General features: G+C 38.8%; 1 protein-coding gene across 3 annotated transcripts in view; it reads right to left on the reverse strand.

Moving 5' to 3' along the window:
- LOC146001316 (uncharacterized) overlaps positions 1-2,335 on the reverse strand; it is a 46,437-nt gene extending 44,102 nt beyond the window's left edge. The window contains exon 1 of one of the 3 annotated variants that reach the window (XM_083138630.1): positions 2,208-2,335. Coding sequence is in view for 1 of the 3 variants with exons in the window: in XM_083138627.1 (XP_082994753.1) it covers positions 2,201-2,239 (39 nt within the window). In the remaining 2 variants the exon portion in view is untranslated. Of the gene's footprint in view, positions 1-2,187 lie in introns of all 3 variants that reach the window. The other 2 variants (XM_083138627.1, XM_083138629.1) reach the window with 2 other exon arrangements.
- Between the last annotated feature and the right edge of the window lie 16,059 nt (positions 2,336-18,394).

An 18,394-nucleotide genomic window follows, 5' to 3' on the forward strand; every position in this document is an offset into this window, starting at 1 on the left:
AACATTTTTGAACATGGGATTTGCTTTTGTCACTGAAAAAAGTGTAATTTTTCACATTACAAGTATTTATTGTTCGTTGCTACTTCGCTTTTGTTACACACCATATGGCAGGCAAATCTTGACTCACGTTGTGTATTGTCAGCTGATATGCAGTGTTTCCAAACTTATTAACGGAAAAATGCCGCACAAACTATTCACAGAAGGTTTTTAAGCGAAAATTGATCCACAAACCATTCACGGAAGGTTAGGTTCAGTTAGGTAGGTAAACATAGAAAATTCAATTGAAAAAACAAACACCTGCTCACACATCATCTTGTAAAACTACCGCATGGTTGCTACACTAACAGGGGGTTACATAATCGAACGCACGGAACATTTGATTCATGTAGTTGACGGTAATGGTGGCAGGAGCTATCGTGCATCAAAGATACATCAAACACGTGATTTTGTAACTGAAGAAGGTATGTGTCAATGGTTCGTGGTGCTATGCGAGAATGGTGTGTGGGGCTACGCATATTTTTTATTCGGAACCAATTTTTAACTATTGTAACCTATACGTGATCCTACCTAACCTAACCTTACCGAAAATGGTTCGTGGGGCTACGTAGGTATTTTTTTTGGTGGAGTGGGGTGGAAACACTGCATGCCGACTACGGTAGTGAAACTGTGACCGCCATTTAGTGTGTGGTCTCACTGCAGAACATGGGCTGCTTTTTCCTTCTAAATAGACGAACAAAATTTATATCCCCTGAAAGTACGTATCTTCTACTTCCATTTTCCGGTGTTCCTTTTACGATTACTATTATATTATTGCGCGTAAAAAATGTTTTTCCTGCTACTAAAAGCAATGCATTTCTCAATTTGTTCGCGTCCAAGTGTTGTGCGATAAGTGAGACCCTTCGCTTCGCGGCATTTGAGTTGATTTGTCGCTCCGGATTCCACCCACAGACGCACAGCTTCTTTCATTATTTCAGACAAGGAATGCTTACAAGGTTAGGTTAGGCCTGTTTGGTTGGGTTCCAATAGCATAAATACAATGAAAAATGTAGCAATGCATTTCTCCATTTGATCATGTCCATATTGTTTACGCACAGTTCCTTTCATTATTTCTTCGAGGAATGCCTACAAGGTTAGGTTAGACCTGTTAGGTTAGGTTTCATTAGCATAAATACAGTGACTAATTATTATTTAGGCTAAGTGAACTAAACCTAGCTACCTAACAACATAGGCATTTATTGCTTTCACTAGATTTGTGCAGGAATATGCCTTTTCCTTCGTTGCTACGATTTCAATACCGCCCAACCTGGACATGTTTTTTTGGTACTACTTTACTATACCAGAGACAACTATTAATGATTTATTTCACAATTTTTTACATTGCTAATGCACTATTCTGCATTGTGGAACATTTCTTTAGGTGAAATAATGAATTTCTAATGAAAATAATGTCTATTTCTTACAATAACGAGTACTTACTGTTGTTCCTTATTTCCCACAAACCTTCCACGGGCAGCTCCAAAAACCATTGACGTTAGCCCAAAAATTCACAAGGTTAGGTTACGTTCCATTAGCACTCCTTTCGTTCGATTTCGCATATACGGACAATACGAGAGCGTATTGTGCTCTCGTGCAGAAAGCAAATGGCAGCAGCAGCAATAGCACGTCGGAAATAGATTTTCGTAGAAAACCACATGCATTCGCATTAAAATGGATCAAAACTACATTCCCGAACATCAACAACGCTACAGAAAATGATTTGCGTAAGTACTTTCTCCTGTAAATTTGAAGAAATCCGTCTCCGGTATAGTAAAGCGTTACAGTTTTTTTTAAAGAAAAAAAAATTTCCGCACCTTAAAACTTACTTTTCCCGATTACTAACTACAAAACGTTACCAAAATATTATGAACAAGAATCGTTAGGAATGCAGAATACGTAAGTACCAATGTGAAAAAGATTAAAATAAAGGAATTTCAGGCGTTTCGGGGATACTTAACATTTAATATATATTCCACGATGAAGGAAATGTGTCTCCAATGTATGAAACTGTTACCATTAATATTTGGCGCTCACGTGTAAAAATTCGAAAAAAAGGGGGTCAGTGATCGCAATCGACAATGCACGATTGCTCATTATGTACCGAAAGATTTTGTTTCTAATACTGAAAAAAAAATGTAATTTCTATCCTACCTCGTATACTCACAAAATACCTAAGTCCCGATGAAGTATCCCAGGTCAACATGTGGGGGTAACGTGTTGAAATTGTTATTTGACGTGTAGAAGTTGTAAATTAAGCTTTTCAATTGCCGCGATCGTCCACTGTATTGTTTATATTACAGCGCCTGTAGCACAGATTACTTCTAATAACCTTGGATTATATGCCTGTAGTTTATATAATGATGGTAACCATAATCTGTGGTAAACATTATGGTAACCATGCACAGAATACCATGTTTGTTGCGAATTACTTCACGGAAGAATGGCGGAAGTTAGTAATTTGTGTGGTGTGAGGAAGATGGCGACTTTCAAGGTAGGAAATAAAGTTCTTTCTTTCGTAAGTTTTTCTTAGAAAATTTTAGTTGGGTACATATTAGTAATACAGGCCATTCGTTCATGTTTCGCATATTTAATATCCGGGGAATATCAGATTTTTACCTTTAGGACACTTGATCACGATTTTGTAGTTATAATTTGTCGCTCAAGTGTTACGAATCTTAATTTTGTGGTAAAACTGTCATATGCGGGAAATCGCTCTAACTCGTTTATTCTCTACTTTTTTTTTACACTCGTACTAGCTATTCTGCATTGCGAAAGATTGTTTTACAACGGATTTAGCTTCTTTCAACGAAATGAGTATTCGGGATAGTATGACAATCCACGAATAGCCCCAAAAAACATTCCCGCATATCCCCAAAACCATTCACGATAGCCCCATGTGCCATCACGGTTAGGTTGGGCAATATAGTGAAAACAACTGTGTGTTTGGAAACACTTACCAGGGAGGTAAAAATTTACTATCCTTCAGACACCTATAACTTCTTCGTTTCGTCAATTTTTGGGTAAAATTTTCGTTTCCCCAAAATGTATTTCTTCACTTTTACAGGAGAAAGTACTTACCAAAATGAGGTTATTTATAGTTTAGGAAGGTCTTGGAAGTGTATTTTCCCCTCGCTTAAATTTTTTTACCGGTAAATCATGTAATTTTCGACATTAATGTCACTCCGATGCATGAAAGCTGTTCCCTTGATGTCGGTCTACTACGTGAACCAAATTTTTGCGTGCGTTTAATGACGTAACAACCGGTCAGTGTTTCCAAATACGTGGTTTTGTAACTATTTATGAATGGTTCATGGGGCAATCCGTGAATGGTTCATGGGGCTATTTATGAATGGTTTGTGGGGCTATGTATGAATGGTTCGTGGGGCTATCCATGAATGGTTCGTGGGGCTATTTATGAATGGTTCATGGGGCTATTCGTGAATGGTTCATGGGGCTATCCGTGCATGTTTCGTGGGGTTTTCGAACCCAAAAAAAAGTTTCTAATTTTGAAAAACAAATTTAACTATGTTTGCCTAACCTAACAGAACCTAACTTAACCTTGCCGTGCATGGTTCGTGGGGCTATTTATGAATGGTTCATGGGGCTATCCGTAAATGGTTCGTGGGGCTATTTACGAATGGTTCGTGGGGCTATTTATGAATGGTTCATGGGGCTATCCGTGAATGGTTCGTGGGGCTATTTATGAATAGTTCGTGGGGCTATCCGTGCATGGTTCGTGGGGTTTTTGAACCCACAAAAAGAAATTCTAATTTTGAAAAACAAATTTAACTATGTTTGCCTAACCTAACAGAACCTAACTTAACCTTGCCATGCATGGTTCGTGAGGCTATTTATGAATGGTTCATGGGGCTATCCGTAAATGGTTCGTGGGGCTATTTATGAATGGTTCGTGGGGCTATTTACGAATGGTTCATGGGGCTATCCGTGAATGGTTCGTGGGGTTATTTATGAATGGTTCATGGTGCTATCCGTGAATGGTTCGTGGCGCTATTTATGAATAGTTCGTGGGGCTATCCGTGCATGGTTCGTGGGGTTTTCGAACCCAAAAAAAGAAATTCTAATTTTGAAAAACAAATTTAACTATGTTTGCCTAACCTAACAGAACCTAACCTAACCTTGCATGGTTCGTGGGTCTATCCATGCATGGTTCTTGGGGTTTTCGAACCTGGAAAAAATACAAAATCAGTAACACGAAAGTAGGTTGCAACACTGTATAACCACTGATCATGGACTACGCTAGTCAAGATTTCTCCGCCATATTGCGTGTAACGTAAGCGAAAGCGAACAAAAGAAAAATACTAGATATTTCGAAAATTGATATTATTTGCGTGCAAAAAACGAAATGCGAACTTGAAGAATCTTTAGGAATGCAGAATACGTAAGTATCAATGTGAAAAATAGGAAAATAAGGGAATTAGAGACGTTTGGTGGTTACTGAAATTTTAATAATTTTTGATATCCGTACCTACCTATCAGCTTTGCGGAACATTCCTTAAGGTGTATTGACGTTTTTTTCATCAAAGTAATTGCAATTTTTCACATTACGAGTATTTCTTTCTCGTAATGTTTTCACTTGCCTGAGACACAATATGGCGCATACACCTTCCCACATAATCGCGCATCGTGCTTGTGTTTTGTCAATTTTCATTCGTTATGCATTGTTCGGAACCCAAGAAATACCCGTGAACAAAGCTCATCTGATCCTTTTTTTCCCCTGCATTGTTTTACGAAGAAAATTGTAATATTTCGTGGCGCTATCTGTGAATTGTTTTTGGGGCTATCCGTCCCGGAATCGGTGGAAAATTTAAAGTAAAAAATTATTTTAATTTGAAATTTTTGAGTACAAATTTCCCACCTATTAAGGGCAATTGACCTACCGCCCCCAACCGCTAAAGCCCCCCCCCCCGCCTCCGCTCCATTCCAGCTCCCTGGCTTTCTCTATAGAGTCCCTGTTAAAAGCATGTTAGAAATTGGCGGGAGTCATCGGCCCCAAATGAGCCCCAAACTTTTAAATTTTAAGAGATCTGTTTCCAGGATACGGAAAACTTACCTGAATTTCACCATGCATCCACGACACGTCATATTAGGCATATACCCACAGCCCATTCCTTCTAACGAGTAGCTTACATTCACTGCCACATTTTCGACATTCCTTTCCTTCCTTCACGATCCCGTGTTCAATTAAATTAAAAAATCAGTAAATTTCTCGTATCGGACAAACAGATTTCTTCAAATTTACAGGAGAAAGTACTTACCGAATGCAGTTTCTTTATACTTGTGGAAGTTCGGGGAAGTGTTTTCACGCATCGTTCATTGAATTTTGCCGGTTAATCATCTTTTTTCGATATACGCGTGATGATGTACGAAGGTGTACGCGACAAAGGCTATTGTCCATCTGAGAATTAATTTACAACAAAGAACATTTAAATTCTGCTATGAAACATTCCCACATCACACAAAACACCTTCCCGATGTTAGACAATGCTACAGGAACTTATTACGGTAAGTAGTTTATTCTGTAAAAATGAAGAAATGTGTCCGAAGGATAGTAAATTAGTACCACACAGGGCCCCACAAATCATTCATGGTTAAGTTCGGTTAGGTTAGGCAAACATTGTTACAAATTTTGGTCGTAATTTCGTTCTTTTAAGTATTGGAACATTATTTTACGGTGCTACACACACCATTCATGCATAGCCCCCCAAACCAATCACGATTAGGTTAGGCAAACATAGTTACAATTTGGGTCGTAATTTCGTTCCTTCAGTATTGGAAACATGTAAATAATGAGCAATCGTTGATTGTGGTTGCAATCACGGATCCTTTTTTTTTTTTTATTCGAATTTCTACACATGGGCACCAAATATTAACTGCAGATTCGTGATTAGCAGCCCTAAATTAGTGAGTATGCAAAATATGGACGAAATTGGAGAAGTGTTCGGTATTGTATAATTGCTCCCTAAATTACTATCCCACTTCAACAACACGATTATAAAATATATTTTGAATCAAAATATCAGTATAATCTCTTGGAGCAATTACAGAGTATTGTGAGTATCTCCGATTGCTTTCAAATTCGGCATACTCACTAATTTTGGCATCCTAATCACGAATCTGCAGTTAAAAATTGGCGGTCACGTCTAGAAAATGCAAAATAAGTAGAAATATGGGGATGCGTGAACTAAGGAAACACCGGTGATTTGAAACAACAATTTTTTGCAATGATTATCGTTCCAAAACTATCTTTACGAATACCCTGAATTTTAACTATGCTTGCCTAACCTAACCTAACCTTACATGAATAGTTCGTGGGGCTACATGAATGGTTCGTGCAGCAAGTATGTTTTCCAAATTTACTGAAAACGCCATATTGTCACATGTAAAGCAACGCTCCATGGAACGGATAGCGAACTTGTTCCATCATCAAACGTGGTGACCATTAGTATCAACAATCATAGCGGTAATGTATGCACAGTAAATTGCATTTTCTAGACGTGACCGCCAATTTTTAACTGCAGATTCGTGATTTTGAGGTCAAAATTAGTGAGTATACCAAATCTGAAAGCAATCAGAGATACTCCCGGTATTCTGTAATTATACCTAATCTCATTTTAGCTGAGTAACAGAGCAAAACCTAGAGATCTGTATCATCCCCTGAATTGAAGTAACATTGTAACAGAGAAATATGTTGCCAAATAATGGATAATCCAGAGAATTAAGGGAATATACTCTGTGACTCTTTCTGAATACTTCAACAATATTTCCCTGCACCATAAAATGCTGGTAAATATTTTCCAGTCAAGTAGAATATTTCCAAGTTACGATAGTTTTCACTTAAATAATTTCATTCCATCAAGACACTGATTTCTCTGTTACAATGTTACTTCAATTCAGGGGAGGATACAGATCTCTAGGTTTTACTCTGTTATTACTTTGTTGAAATGTGATTATACTGATATTTTGATTCTAAATATATTTTAAAAAAGTGTTGTTGAAGTGGGTTAGTAATTTAATTATACAGGGTCATTCCATGCCAAACGATCCAATGGTGGTCGGGTCGCATAACCATTTTAGAAAAATGGGCTTAATTGAAGATGATGATGGGAGTGTTCCCCGATTTGTTTGACATTTTGTATACTTTCTACATGAGGCCTCCTGAACACGAATCTGACATTACAATTTCCCGGTCATGTCTGTAACTTGAAAATTTCACATAACGTTAGGTTGTGTGGCAACACTGTAGACAGCGTAACTCATTGGCTAAATTCCACAAAACATGGCTTCTTCACTTCTTTCCGGAGAAATATCGCCATTATGAAAATAAATATATTACACCCTGCACACGTAATATCCAAATTTCAAACAGTGACCGGGACATCAGAACCTCTGATACTTCATCCGGAAAATTTATTTGGTTAGTACATTCTCTAGTAAATAAATCGGAGAACACTCCCGTCACCTTCAATTGCTCCGATAAATTTAATTTACATACATTTGTACATGTTTCGGTAAACCTTCGATAGCTTCCCAACACCTCTCACTCGTTTATTTCTTCATTTTTAACATTCGGACTTACCTATTCTGCATTACAAAAGATTCATCATAATGCTATGTTGCTTTTTTCACAAAAAAAAGTTAAATTTTTGACATTAAGAGTAATTATTAAACCATTGACGTTAGCCCCAAATTCCATCCATGGGTAGCCCCACAAACCATCCACGGTAGCCTAAAAATTCACGATAGCCTCATGAACCATCATGGGAACGAGGTAGGTTAGGGTTGTTAGGTTAGGTTCCATTAGCACTCATTTCGTTCAATTTAGCATATACGGATAACATTGGTTTTTCTCGATGGAAGAAAATACCAAGAACTTATAAATGCTACAGAAACTCATTTCGGTAAGTAATTTTGTGTGTAAAAATGAAGAAATCCGTTGCAACGCTATCGAAGTTTTATCCATGTTTCTAGATATGAAAACCAATGTTCAAGAAAAAATATTGTCTTAGTTCTCTTGGGAAAGTCATTTTTTCAACATGGTGCATGGCTTTTTTTGCTCATGTAGCACTTACAGAAACCTTAATATCTCAAAAACCGTTAGAGCTAGACACCTGAAACAAAATTCATTTTGTACCTAATGAAGTATACTTTCTATGATATTCGAGTATGTTTTACTCAAAATTGCATCGTAAGTATGAAAATTATGGGGGTAACAATAGTTTATAAATTGGATTTTTAAAAACTATTTTTTTCAATGAAGGGGTTTAGTCTATGGCTTGATTTTCTTTTTCATGTGTATAACTGCTTGCAGGGTGTCGGTAAATAAAATATCAGTGCTTAGAAATGCAATCCTTTTTTACAGCATGGGCTCAAACATGGCCGTTCATTGAATTTTGAGTTTTTAGGGTTAAATATCTCAAATGGGTCCTTTTGAAAAATTCTGAAATTTGGCACAAAGGAAGCCCTGTATGAACCTAACTCTCAGTAAAAATCTCAACTTTTAGATTCAACTCGTTTTGGTCAATATAAGGTAACATATGTCACCTAATTTCTGATGTTGCAAATTAATGTTAAACTACATCCCATACTTAGAATAATGAATTCTTTTCTTTTTTAAATTTGGTTTAAATAAAGCCTCAGAAAATATAGTAACATTAAGGTTTTAATACTTGACTTACAAGAAATTGAAATTGCAAGGTATGACAATTGCAAATCTGAGAAATTTCATTGCAAAAGGTTTGATTTATTAGGTATCCATGACCAGAATTCTTTGTTCTTTTGGAGCAATTTTACAATACCGGACCATTCCCCGATTTCGTTCATATTTCGCATACTTAATGATTTTGGGCTCCTAATCATGAATCTGCAGTTAATATTTGGGGGTCACGTGTAGAAATTCGATAAAAAGGGGGTCCGTGATCGCAAACGACAATGCACGGTTGCTCATTATTTACTGACAGATTTGTGTTTCCCCTACCTTAAGAAATGACATTACAACCCCAAATTTTAACTATTTTTGCCTAACCTAAGCGAACCTAACGTAACTGTGAATGGTTTTTGGGGCTATGCGTGAATGGTTTTTGGGGCTGTGTGTGGATGCATGAAAGGTGTGTGTGGCCTGTGATCGCAACCGAGAATGTACGATTGCTCATTATTTACCAGAAACAAACATTGTTTCTATTCTTGAATGCGGAGAACGAATGCGGTAATTGAAAAGTTTATTATACAACTTCTGCATGTCAAATAACAACGTCACTCCCACATGTTAACCTCAGATATTTCATCGGAACTACGTATTTTGTGAGTATAAGAAGTAGGATAGAAATTACAGCTGTGTCCGATATTGTAAAATCTTACCGTTCTTTCACTAAGTTCCTAAGTAAATTATCGGTAACTTTCAGTTCACATATATTTTTCCTTGACCAAGTGGTAGCAATCAAACTGATGATTCTGACCTTTTCAACATTAGTTTTCGCTAATTTACATTTTTCTTTCTTCTTATAATTTCCATTATATGATTGTACTGGCCACACAAAGGATTGTCACACGTCTTCCTTTTCTTCAGTTCTATTACTTTGTGAAAAGCAACTTTCCAGTTTCCTTTGCACTCCTTGTATGATGTGAATAGTTTTTCGAGCAAGAACACTTTATTGTTTTTCTGCAATTAGCCTCCTCAGTTTTGAAACAGGAGATACATCAAAAACAGAACAGACTTCATGCATTTCCTTTAGTTTTCCTTGGCTTGGCACAAAGACATGATTTCAATTCTGGCATTTAAGTGAGTCAGTTTCACCAGATATAAAAATTTTACTCCAACATGTCAGGCATATTGATTTAACTGGTATATGGCTTACTTGACACCTTTTTGCCTTACCATATGATGCAAATTGATTTTAAAAATTCCCTTACTTAAATTTTTCTTTAAGTGATACTACTGAAGATCACAACATACTTTACCATGGGCCCGTTCCGAAAGTCGCATGAGTTTAATGCGTTAAACAAGTTATGGTAACTGGCTGTCCCATAAGTGCTTACATGCTTTTCGTGAGGTTCATTATGGTGTCACAAAAGTCACATTCTGTGCTTATCATGAAAGAACGAGATGCACTGGCCAGGAGGCTGGTTTGTTCGGTGAAAATCATCTGCTGCTTGCAGACATTGTGCATACATGATGACTTCAAACTGCACTAGTTCAGAAGATGTATTATAATTTTAACACAGAGTGATATGAAGCAACATGCGCAAGATAAGAGTGCCTTAACTCTTCTTACAATGTGATTAAAATTAGTAACTATGTTCGCAGTAGAGTTTATTTCTGCCAGAAGGACATGCCTTTTGCTGGACGCCATGCGGAAAATTTCTATAAACAAAACGCTGCATCTGTGCTTTCGTCTAGAGTATTCCATAAGTCTGTAAAATAACTGGTTTCACCAGCTTCACGGGGCCACTTACTTTTGTTCAATATGTTTGTTTCGTTAAGACTTTCGGAATACACCTGATATAAAAAAAACTATTTTCAGTGGTATTTGCATATTGTCTCTAAGCCATCCACCTGTAGTCTTGATCTAAAAAGTGTTTTATCATTTTTACTGAGTTTGTTAAGATTAATTAGGTCTTTGGGAACTTTACCAAAAATGTATGTATGACAGTCCTCTCCAGTTAAAAATCCTACAGAACATTCCATTTCCAGCCTCAGATAAGAAAACATTCCCCCCAGTCACTACTCTCAGTACATTAGGCATAGGAAGAATGACAGCAGAGATTGTCCATGCACAGATCCATTCCAGGCTTGCCTCACATCCTATCAAAATCATTAAATCTTCTGATGTGTATGACTCACATCTACTTCAACGAATATCTTTTCTTGAAAAATAATAGTGATATTAAAAAAACGTGGAAAATAAAGGAAACAAAAAATAATATATTCTACCAGCTTTGACTCTCCAATATAAATAGCCTACTTTCAGTGGAGTGCCCAAGGAGGGGTTTTTGGGGATCATAACCCAATACCTTTGGCCTAGTATTCCATAAACAATTACGTCAAAAGCAGGATAATGTGGCAAAAACAGGGCTGTATACTAAAAAAGTATATGTAACCTCCCCTCTCTTTCAAAATTTCTGGGCATGCTACTGCCTATCTTAAGGTGCATGCACTGCTACATTTAAAAAAAATGTGAGGAAAGCTCAGCTTTGGAGCTGACAATACCAAATGGTCATGGTGTACCTAATAAATCAAACCTTTTACAATGAGATTCTCAGATTTTAAATTGTCATACCTTGCAATTTCCATTTCTCGTCAAGTATTAAAACTTTATGTTACTATATTTTCTGAGGCTTTATTTAAACCAAATTTTTTTTAAAAAAAATACTTCATTATTCAAAGTATGGGATGTAGTTTAACATTAATTTGCAACATCAGAAATTAGGTGACATACATTACCTCATATTGACCAAAATGAGTTGAATCTAAAAGTTGAGATTTTTACTGAGAGTTAGGTTCATACAGGGCTTCCTTCGCACCAAATTCCAGAATTTTTCAAAATGACCCATCTGATATATTTAACCCTGAAAACTGTCAGAATTCAATAAATGGCCATGTTTGAGCCCGTGCTGTAAAAAAGGATTGCATTTCTAAGCACTGATATTTTATTTACCGATACCCTGCAGGCAGGTCTACACATGAAAAACAAGCCTTAGACTAAACTCCTTCATTGAAAGAAAAAATTGAGTTTAAAGAATCAATTTTTAAACTATTGTTACCCCCATTTCCACCATAATTTTCATACTTACAATACAATTTTGAGTAAAATATACTCGAATATCATAGGAAGTATACTTCATTAGGTACAAAATGAATTTTGTTTCAGGTGTCTAGCTCTAATGGTTTTTTAGATATTAAGGTTTCTGTAAGTGCTACATGAGCAAAAAAAGCCATGCACCATGCTGAAAAAATGACTTCCCCAAGAGAACTAAGACAATATTTTTTTTTGAACATTGGTTTTGATATCTAGAAACATGTACAAATGTATGTACTAAAAATTATTTTTTTCATATATGGTCATGCAACCAATTACGAGGCACATCCAGAAAGTAAGATTCCCTATTTTTTTTTTCCGTGAAAGTAAACATAATGAGCCATGTAAATTGCGCATGCGCAGCAGAGCTAAGACGTATCAATCATATGCCAGGCGGACAGATCCCGCCCGGCGCCAGTAGCGAGGCAGCAGTGGTCCGAAGTGGAAGCTCATATTCCTTCTCCCGCCGCATGCCAGTAGCGAGGCAGCAGTGGTCCGAAATGGAAGCTCGTATTCCTTCTCCCGCCGCATGCGAGGTTCGGTCGGTGATAAAGTTCCTGAATGCACAAAGCATTGCGCCAATTGACATTCATCGTCAGCTCTGTGAGGTCTATGGGCCGAACATTATGAGTAAGCAGATGGTGCGTCGCTTGTGTCGGCAGTTTTCGGAAGGTCGTCAAAGTGTCCATGATGAAGAGCACAGTGGGCGTCCGTCCCTCATCACTGATGATCTGGTTGAGCTGGTGCGGCAGCGCATCGTAGAGAACTGTCGCTTCACGATTACGGAGTTGAGTAGCCTTTTTCCGCAGATATCGCGATCCATGTTGCATGAGATTGTCACGCAGCGCCTGCTGTTCAAAAAATTGTGTGCCAGGTGGGTGCCGAAAAACCTGACAGCCGAACACAAAATGAAATGTTCAGGAGCAGCACTGACATTCCTGCAACGGTACCATGATGACGGTGATGATTTCCTCGACAGGATCGTCACAGGCGATGAGACATGGATTTCGCACTTCACCCCGGAAACCAAGCAGCAGTCAATGCATTGGCGGCATAGTGGATCTCCGGTCAAGAAGAAATTCAAACAGACGCTGTCTGTACAGAAAGTGATGTGCACCGTGTTTTGGGACAGGAAGGGCATTTTGCTCATTGACTTCCTCCCCAGAGGTGAAACGGTGAACGCTGACCATTACTGTGAAACACTAAGGAAATTGCGACGTGCCATTCAAAACAAGAGGCGTGGCATGCTTACTGCAGGTGTTGTGCTCCTCCATGACAATGCTCATCCACATACGGCTCGGCGCACAGCAGCTGTTTTGACGGAATTTGGCTGGGAGTTGTTTAATCATCCACCTTACAGTCCTGATCTGACTCTCAGCGATTTTCACATTTTCTTGCACCTCAAGAAATTCCTGTCCTCCGGTGAGCATTTTGGCAACTACGAAGAGCTGAAGACGTCTGTCACACTCTGGTACCATTCACAGGCGGCAGAGTTCTACGACAGTGGGATCCAAAAGTTGATACCACGATACGACAAGTGTCTCAATTCTGGTGGTTGCTATGTTGAAAAATAGCTGAACCTTTGCTGTACCTGTTGCCAATAAATGGTTTCCTGAAACTGTGTTGGTTTTTTTTTTAAAAAAATAGGGAAACTTACTTTCTGGATGTGCCTCGTATTTTAAAATTGGTTCATGGCATGGAATGATCCTACAGTGATGTAACACTTTTACAGCAATAGATAATAGAGTTAATATTTAGTATAATCACAAGAAGCTAGTGATAGATTTTGAATGAAATTAAAGTTGGGTGACCAGACAACCTGAATTTTGCAGAACAGTCTTTTTTTTTTTTTTGGGTTGTGTCCTGCGATCTGGAACAGGAGACACATTAAAATTGGGTATTTTGTGTGTCGCATGGTTTGTACTTACTATAGCTCTTTTCAGTTCTTACGTCGTGCGCTCTAGAAGCTGGCAGGGGAAGTGGGGAGCGGGGAACATGCCGCTGACCAACCAGAGAACAGACCACCTAGCGGTGGAGCCGAGAGTTACGCAGTTGCGGGAGGAAGCTGCAGCGCTAACTTCGTTCAGCACGTTGCTGTGTTGCCAATTCACCGCGTTGCTGATGGTGTTTTGCCCCAGTGTTGATTCCTGTTTGTTATGAGCGGAATGTAGGAATAACATACGTGGGAGTAATTGTTGTCGCGTCGTGTATTACCTAACTGCATTGTTTCTTCGATAAACGTGTATGTGGCATGTGATGTGACGTTTATTTGTACTCTCGTTGTTCCATAGGGAGCTTTGTGCTTATTAACGCAGTAAGTATCGTACGGTGGCGAACAGGAAAGAGGTAGTTTGTAGCCAATGCAGGAAAATAATCAATAGGGTTCATGGATATTTTCGAAAGGAAGCAGAAAACAGTGGTCCCTTGGTAAGTGTGCACAAAGTGCAACAGAGAGTGTTGGAAGCTTGTGGAGTGAGTACGCGAACTGTGCAGCGTATTGTTAGGGAAGGCAAAGACAGTCTTGAGGCGTCGGGTTCCATGTCATTTGAATCACCGCGCGAACGAATCAAAAGGAACAGTATCACAAAGGCAATCGACGGTTGCGATAAAGATATAATAATAAGAATTATCCTCGGGTATTATGTAAAGGGTGAATATCCAACACTGAACAAGTTACGCGTTGATTTGTAAACACAAATAAGCTTTCAGTGGGGAGTTTCGTCGTTGTGGAGGATACTGAAGTATATGGGGTTCAAGTACAAAAATAGCAGTGACGGTAGACGATTTCTGATGGAGAGTGCCGATATAGTTACAGCCAGAGTAACGTTTTTGCAAAAAATAAGGAACCTTTGCCCTATATAGGTATTTCATTTAGATGAAACGTACATACATCAGAATTACGCTCCAACGAAAATCTGGCAAAATAAAGAGGGTACAGGGGGTTTAAAAGTGCCCGTGGGTAAAGGTGGGCGCATTATTGTTTGTCACGTAGGTTCCAGTCACACTGGTTTTCTACAGGAATGTAAATTAGTTTTCAGTGTTTTTTGCAGTTTTTAGATACGCTTGACGAAAGAAACATCAAAGACGCAGTGATTGTAATGGACAATGCTAGCTAACATTCGGTACAGTTGGAAAGAATTCCTACAACGTATACACTTGATATCATACACTTATCGGTATTCTACTGACCCCAAGATGGGGATAATACGCATTCTCAGGCCATACGCGAACAATGGGACGTCTGTATTTCATGGTTCTTTTGATTTCAACCCCTCTTTCCCGCTACTCTGGCAACGCTGCAGTCTCTCTCTCTAACCGGCCTGTCTCGTTGCGCTGGATAGGTCGTTTCCCCGCTCTCCACTTCCCCTGCCAGCTTCTAGAGCGCACGCCGTAACAACTGAAAAGAGCTATAATTGTGTATTGCGGAACATAGTTCAAGGTGCCATTATGCTTTTAGTTCAAGGTGCCATTATGCTTTTTACACGAAAAAAAACCCACAATTTTTCACATAGAGAATAGTTTGTTTGACTCCTTTTTTCTCTTCCATAACACAGAATATGGCAGACAAATCTTGACTACTATAGTGGGCATGCAGTGTTTCCAACGTCCTTCATCGAAAAATACCTACTATCATGTTCGTCACTTGTGCAAATTGTACATTATGCATGGGTAGCTGATGGATAGCCCTACAAACCATACACGGATAGCCCCACAAACCATTCACGGATAGCCCCACAAACCATTATGCACGGTATCTGACCGATAGCATCACGAGCCATTCACGGATAGCCCCAGGAACAATTTCCGATAAGGTTAGGTTTTGTTTTGTTAGGTAAGCATCGTAAAAAAGAAAAAGGGGGGGGGGGTTGAGACACTGACAGGGACTTACGTCATCAAACGTACGCAGCATCCGGTTGTCGTAGGGCAAGCAAATGAAAGCAATGGCAATTATGCGTTGGTGAGATATTTCTCTTGAAAAAAATACATGATTTCCCGGTCAAATATATTCCATAATGAAAGAAAATACCCCGAGGAACGTTGTAAACCTTGGAGAAACTCATTTCGGTAAGTAGTTTCTTGTGTAAAATTGAAGAAATGTGTCTCCGATGTATGAAACTGCAATACATCCAGACAAATTGTTTACCTGTGTGAAACTGCGCCCTTTAAATTGATAGTATTGTTAGTAATTGTAGATCTAAAAATTGTCTCACTCGCGACCTTAGTTTTACTGTGAAGCTTACATTTATTGCTGAGAAGCAGATATTGCATGCAATCTTTTTGTGATATGACATTCAAGATACTGAGTGATGACTAAGAGAACATGCTACCTATTCTGGGTGTTTTCATGTTTGATATGTTGGTGAGATGATTACTACAACTGTGTCAAGAGAAATATATTCTCAGTATTGATTAATATTTTAATATTATTTCACAATGTATGGATGCTTTATGGTAAGAAAATAAGGACACACAAACACACACACACACACACACACACAAAACAGTAAGAGTGAGAGACATAGGAAGGTTAATCTGTAAAATTAGAAAGATAAGCAAAAGGAAGAAGGAAGTGGAGAGGAATCAAAAGGGAAATATACAGTGCGTCCATTTCGATCTTCAGCCAAAAGATCGGGAGAAGCATGGCAGGCGGCGCTGACGGAGATGCTGACATTTGCGGCCTGTAATGCCCGCTTATTTTTATGGACATATGCAGACATTTATATAAATATAGCAAAAAAAGCACTAACCTGTGTTATAATTTATCATCTGTAATTCATCCAAGTTCTGCCCTTATATACACAAAAAAATATGCTTTAGAAATGATGTTAAGAGCCACAGATAATAAAACATTTTAATCATAGTTTTGACCAGTAACGTCCTGCTTAAGTTTATATCCTTGAAAGAGTTTTGTGCCGATCGGGATCGTTTGGAGGTTTCGAATGTGCAACACTGTATCAAGATTACGCTGTAGACGAAACTGTTAAAAGTCAATGGTGTTCGTGAGCTTCCTTGCAATCCGAAATCTCCGAGCTCGAGTTTTCCTTCGTGACAGAGCTGTGAATATAGTGGCGAGCAGATGTAAACCAAGAGCGTGTTAATTTCGTACTGTGCGCAAGAGTGTTATTCTTGGTTACTTGCTGTTACTTGTTTGTGTTATTGCAGTGCGTATGTGTGTTGTGTCAGTGAGACGATTGGAATGCCAGCCGCAAGGTTCACGTTACGAGGGGGCCTGATAAGTTCTCGGCCCGACTCAGAAGGACTTTAGCTACAGGCACGAAAGTTTCAGGCTATTCAACATATTCTCCTCGAAGGTCTACACACTTGGCACTTTGTTGCTCCAACTTCTCTAACCTCTCCGAAGAGAAAAAAAAAAGATTTATCCTGGTCTGCAAAAAACTGTTTGGCAGCTGCTATAACCTCGTTATCAATTCTAAATTTCTGTCCTTTCAGAACTTTTTTCAGTCTAGGGAAGAGATAATAATCAGAGGGTGCAAGGTCTGGTGAGTAAGGTGGATGGTCAATGCACTGAAACCCTAGGTCCTTCAGAAAGTTCATTGTTTTTCCAGAGCCTAGTGAACGGGAGCGTTGTCCTGCAGAAACAACACACTTCTTCTCAATTTTCCCCGGCGCTTTTCTTTAATAGCGTCCTTTAACTTAGCCAGAAGACTGCAGTAATACTCTGATGTTATGTATGGTTTGTTCCTTTGGAAGGTAGTCTGATAACAAAACACCATCCTTATTCCAGAATATTGAGGCAAGCAGACCTGTGGACCTCTGTGCTTTGAATTTCTTTGGCTGGGAGATCCTGAGTGGCACCACTCGCATGATTGCTGTTTGGTCTTAGGATCAAAGTAGTGGAACCAACTTTCATTCTGGGTAACAAGCCGATTCAAAAAATCGTCCTTAGAGTTCGCAAAATACCGCAAAATCACCTGAGAAGATGCCACACGTTTGCATTTTTCATCGGCGTTCAAACGTTTAAGCACCCATTTCATCCTAGTCTATATGACACGTTCTTTGGATATGTGCAAGGTCTCAGCTATCGCTTGAAGACAAATTCGTCTGTTACTCAAAATCAGGTCGTGAACCTCATCAACTTTTTCCAGAGTTCACACTGACACTGGCCTCCCACACCTTTCACCGTCTTCTGTGGAAAAATCACCATGCTTAAAGTTTGAGCACCATTTCTTCACATTGGAGTGTGAAGGTCAATGTACACCCAAGGTGTCTAGCATGCCACCATGGATTTCCTTCAGTGACTTCTGATACAGGAAGAAGAACTTCATGACACCTTGCAACTCCTCCTTGGTAAATTCCACATTTGGCTGCACCAAGCTTTAATCAATGGCCTGTAAAGGAAAAACCGTTAGTGATACGATCATCCTAGCTGGCACTTAAACTTCCAAAAGATCAATGGTTCAAATGCAATGCATGATTTCAGGATGACCTGTGCGGAAGGGGGTCAGGCCAAGAATTTATCAGCCCCCCCCGTCGTAGAACAAATAATTTTTATGTATGACACTTACGTGAAAACAGACTCGTGT

The sequence above is a fragment of the Lepisma saccharinum genome, chromosome 17, assembly GCF_977018435.1.
Source record: "Lepisma saccharinum chromosome 17, izLepSacc3.1, whole genome shotgun sequence".
Lineage (NCBI taxonomy): Eukaryota > Metazoa > Arthropoda > Insecta > Zygentoma > Lepismatidae > Lepisma > Lepisma saccharinum.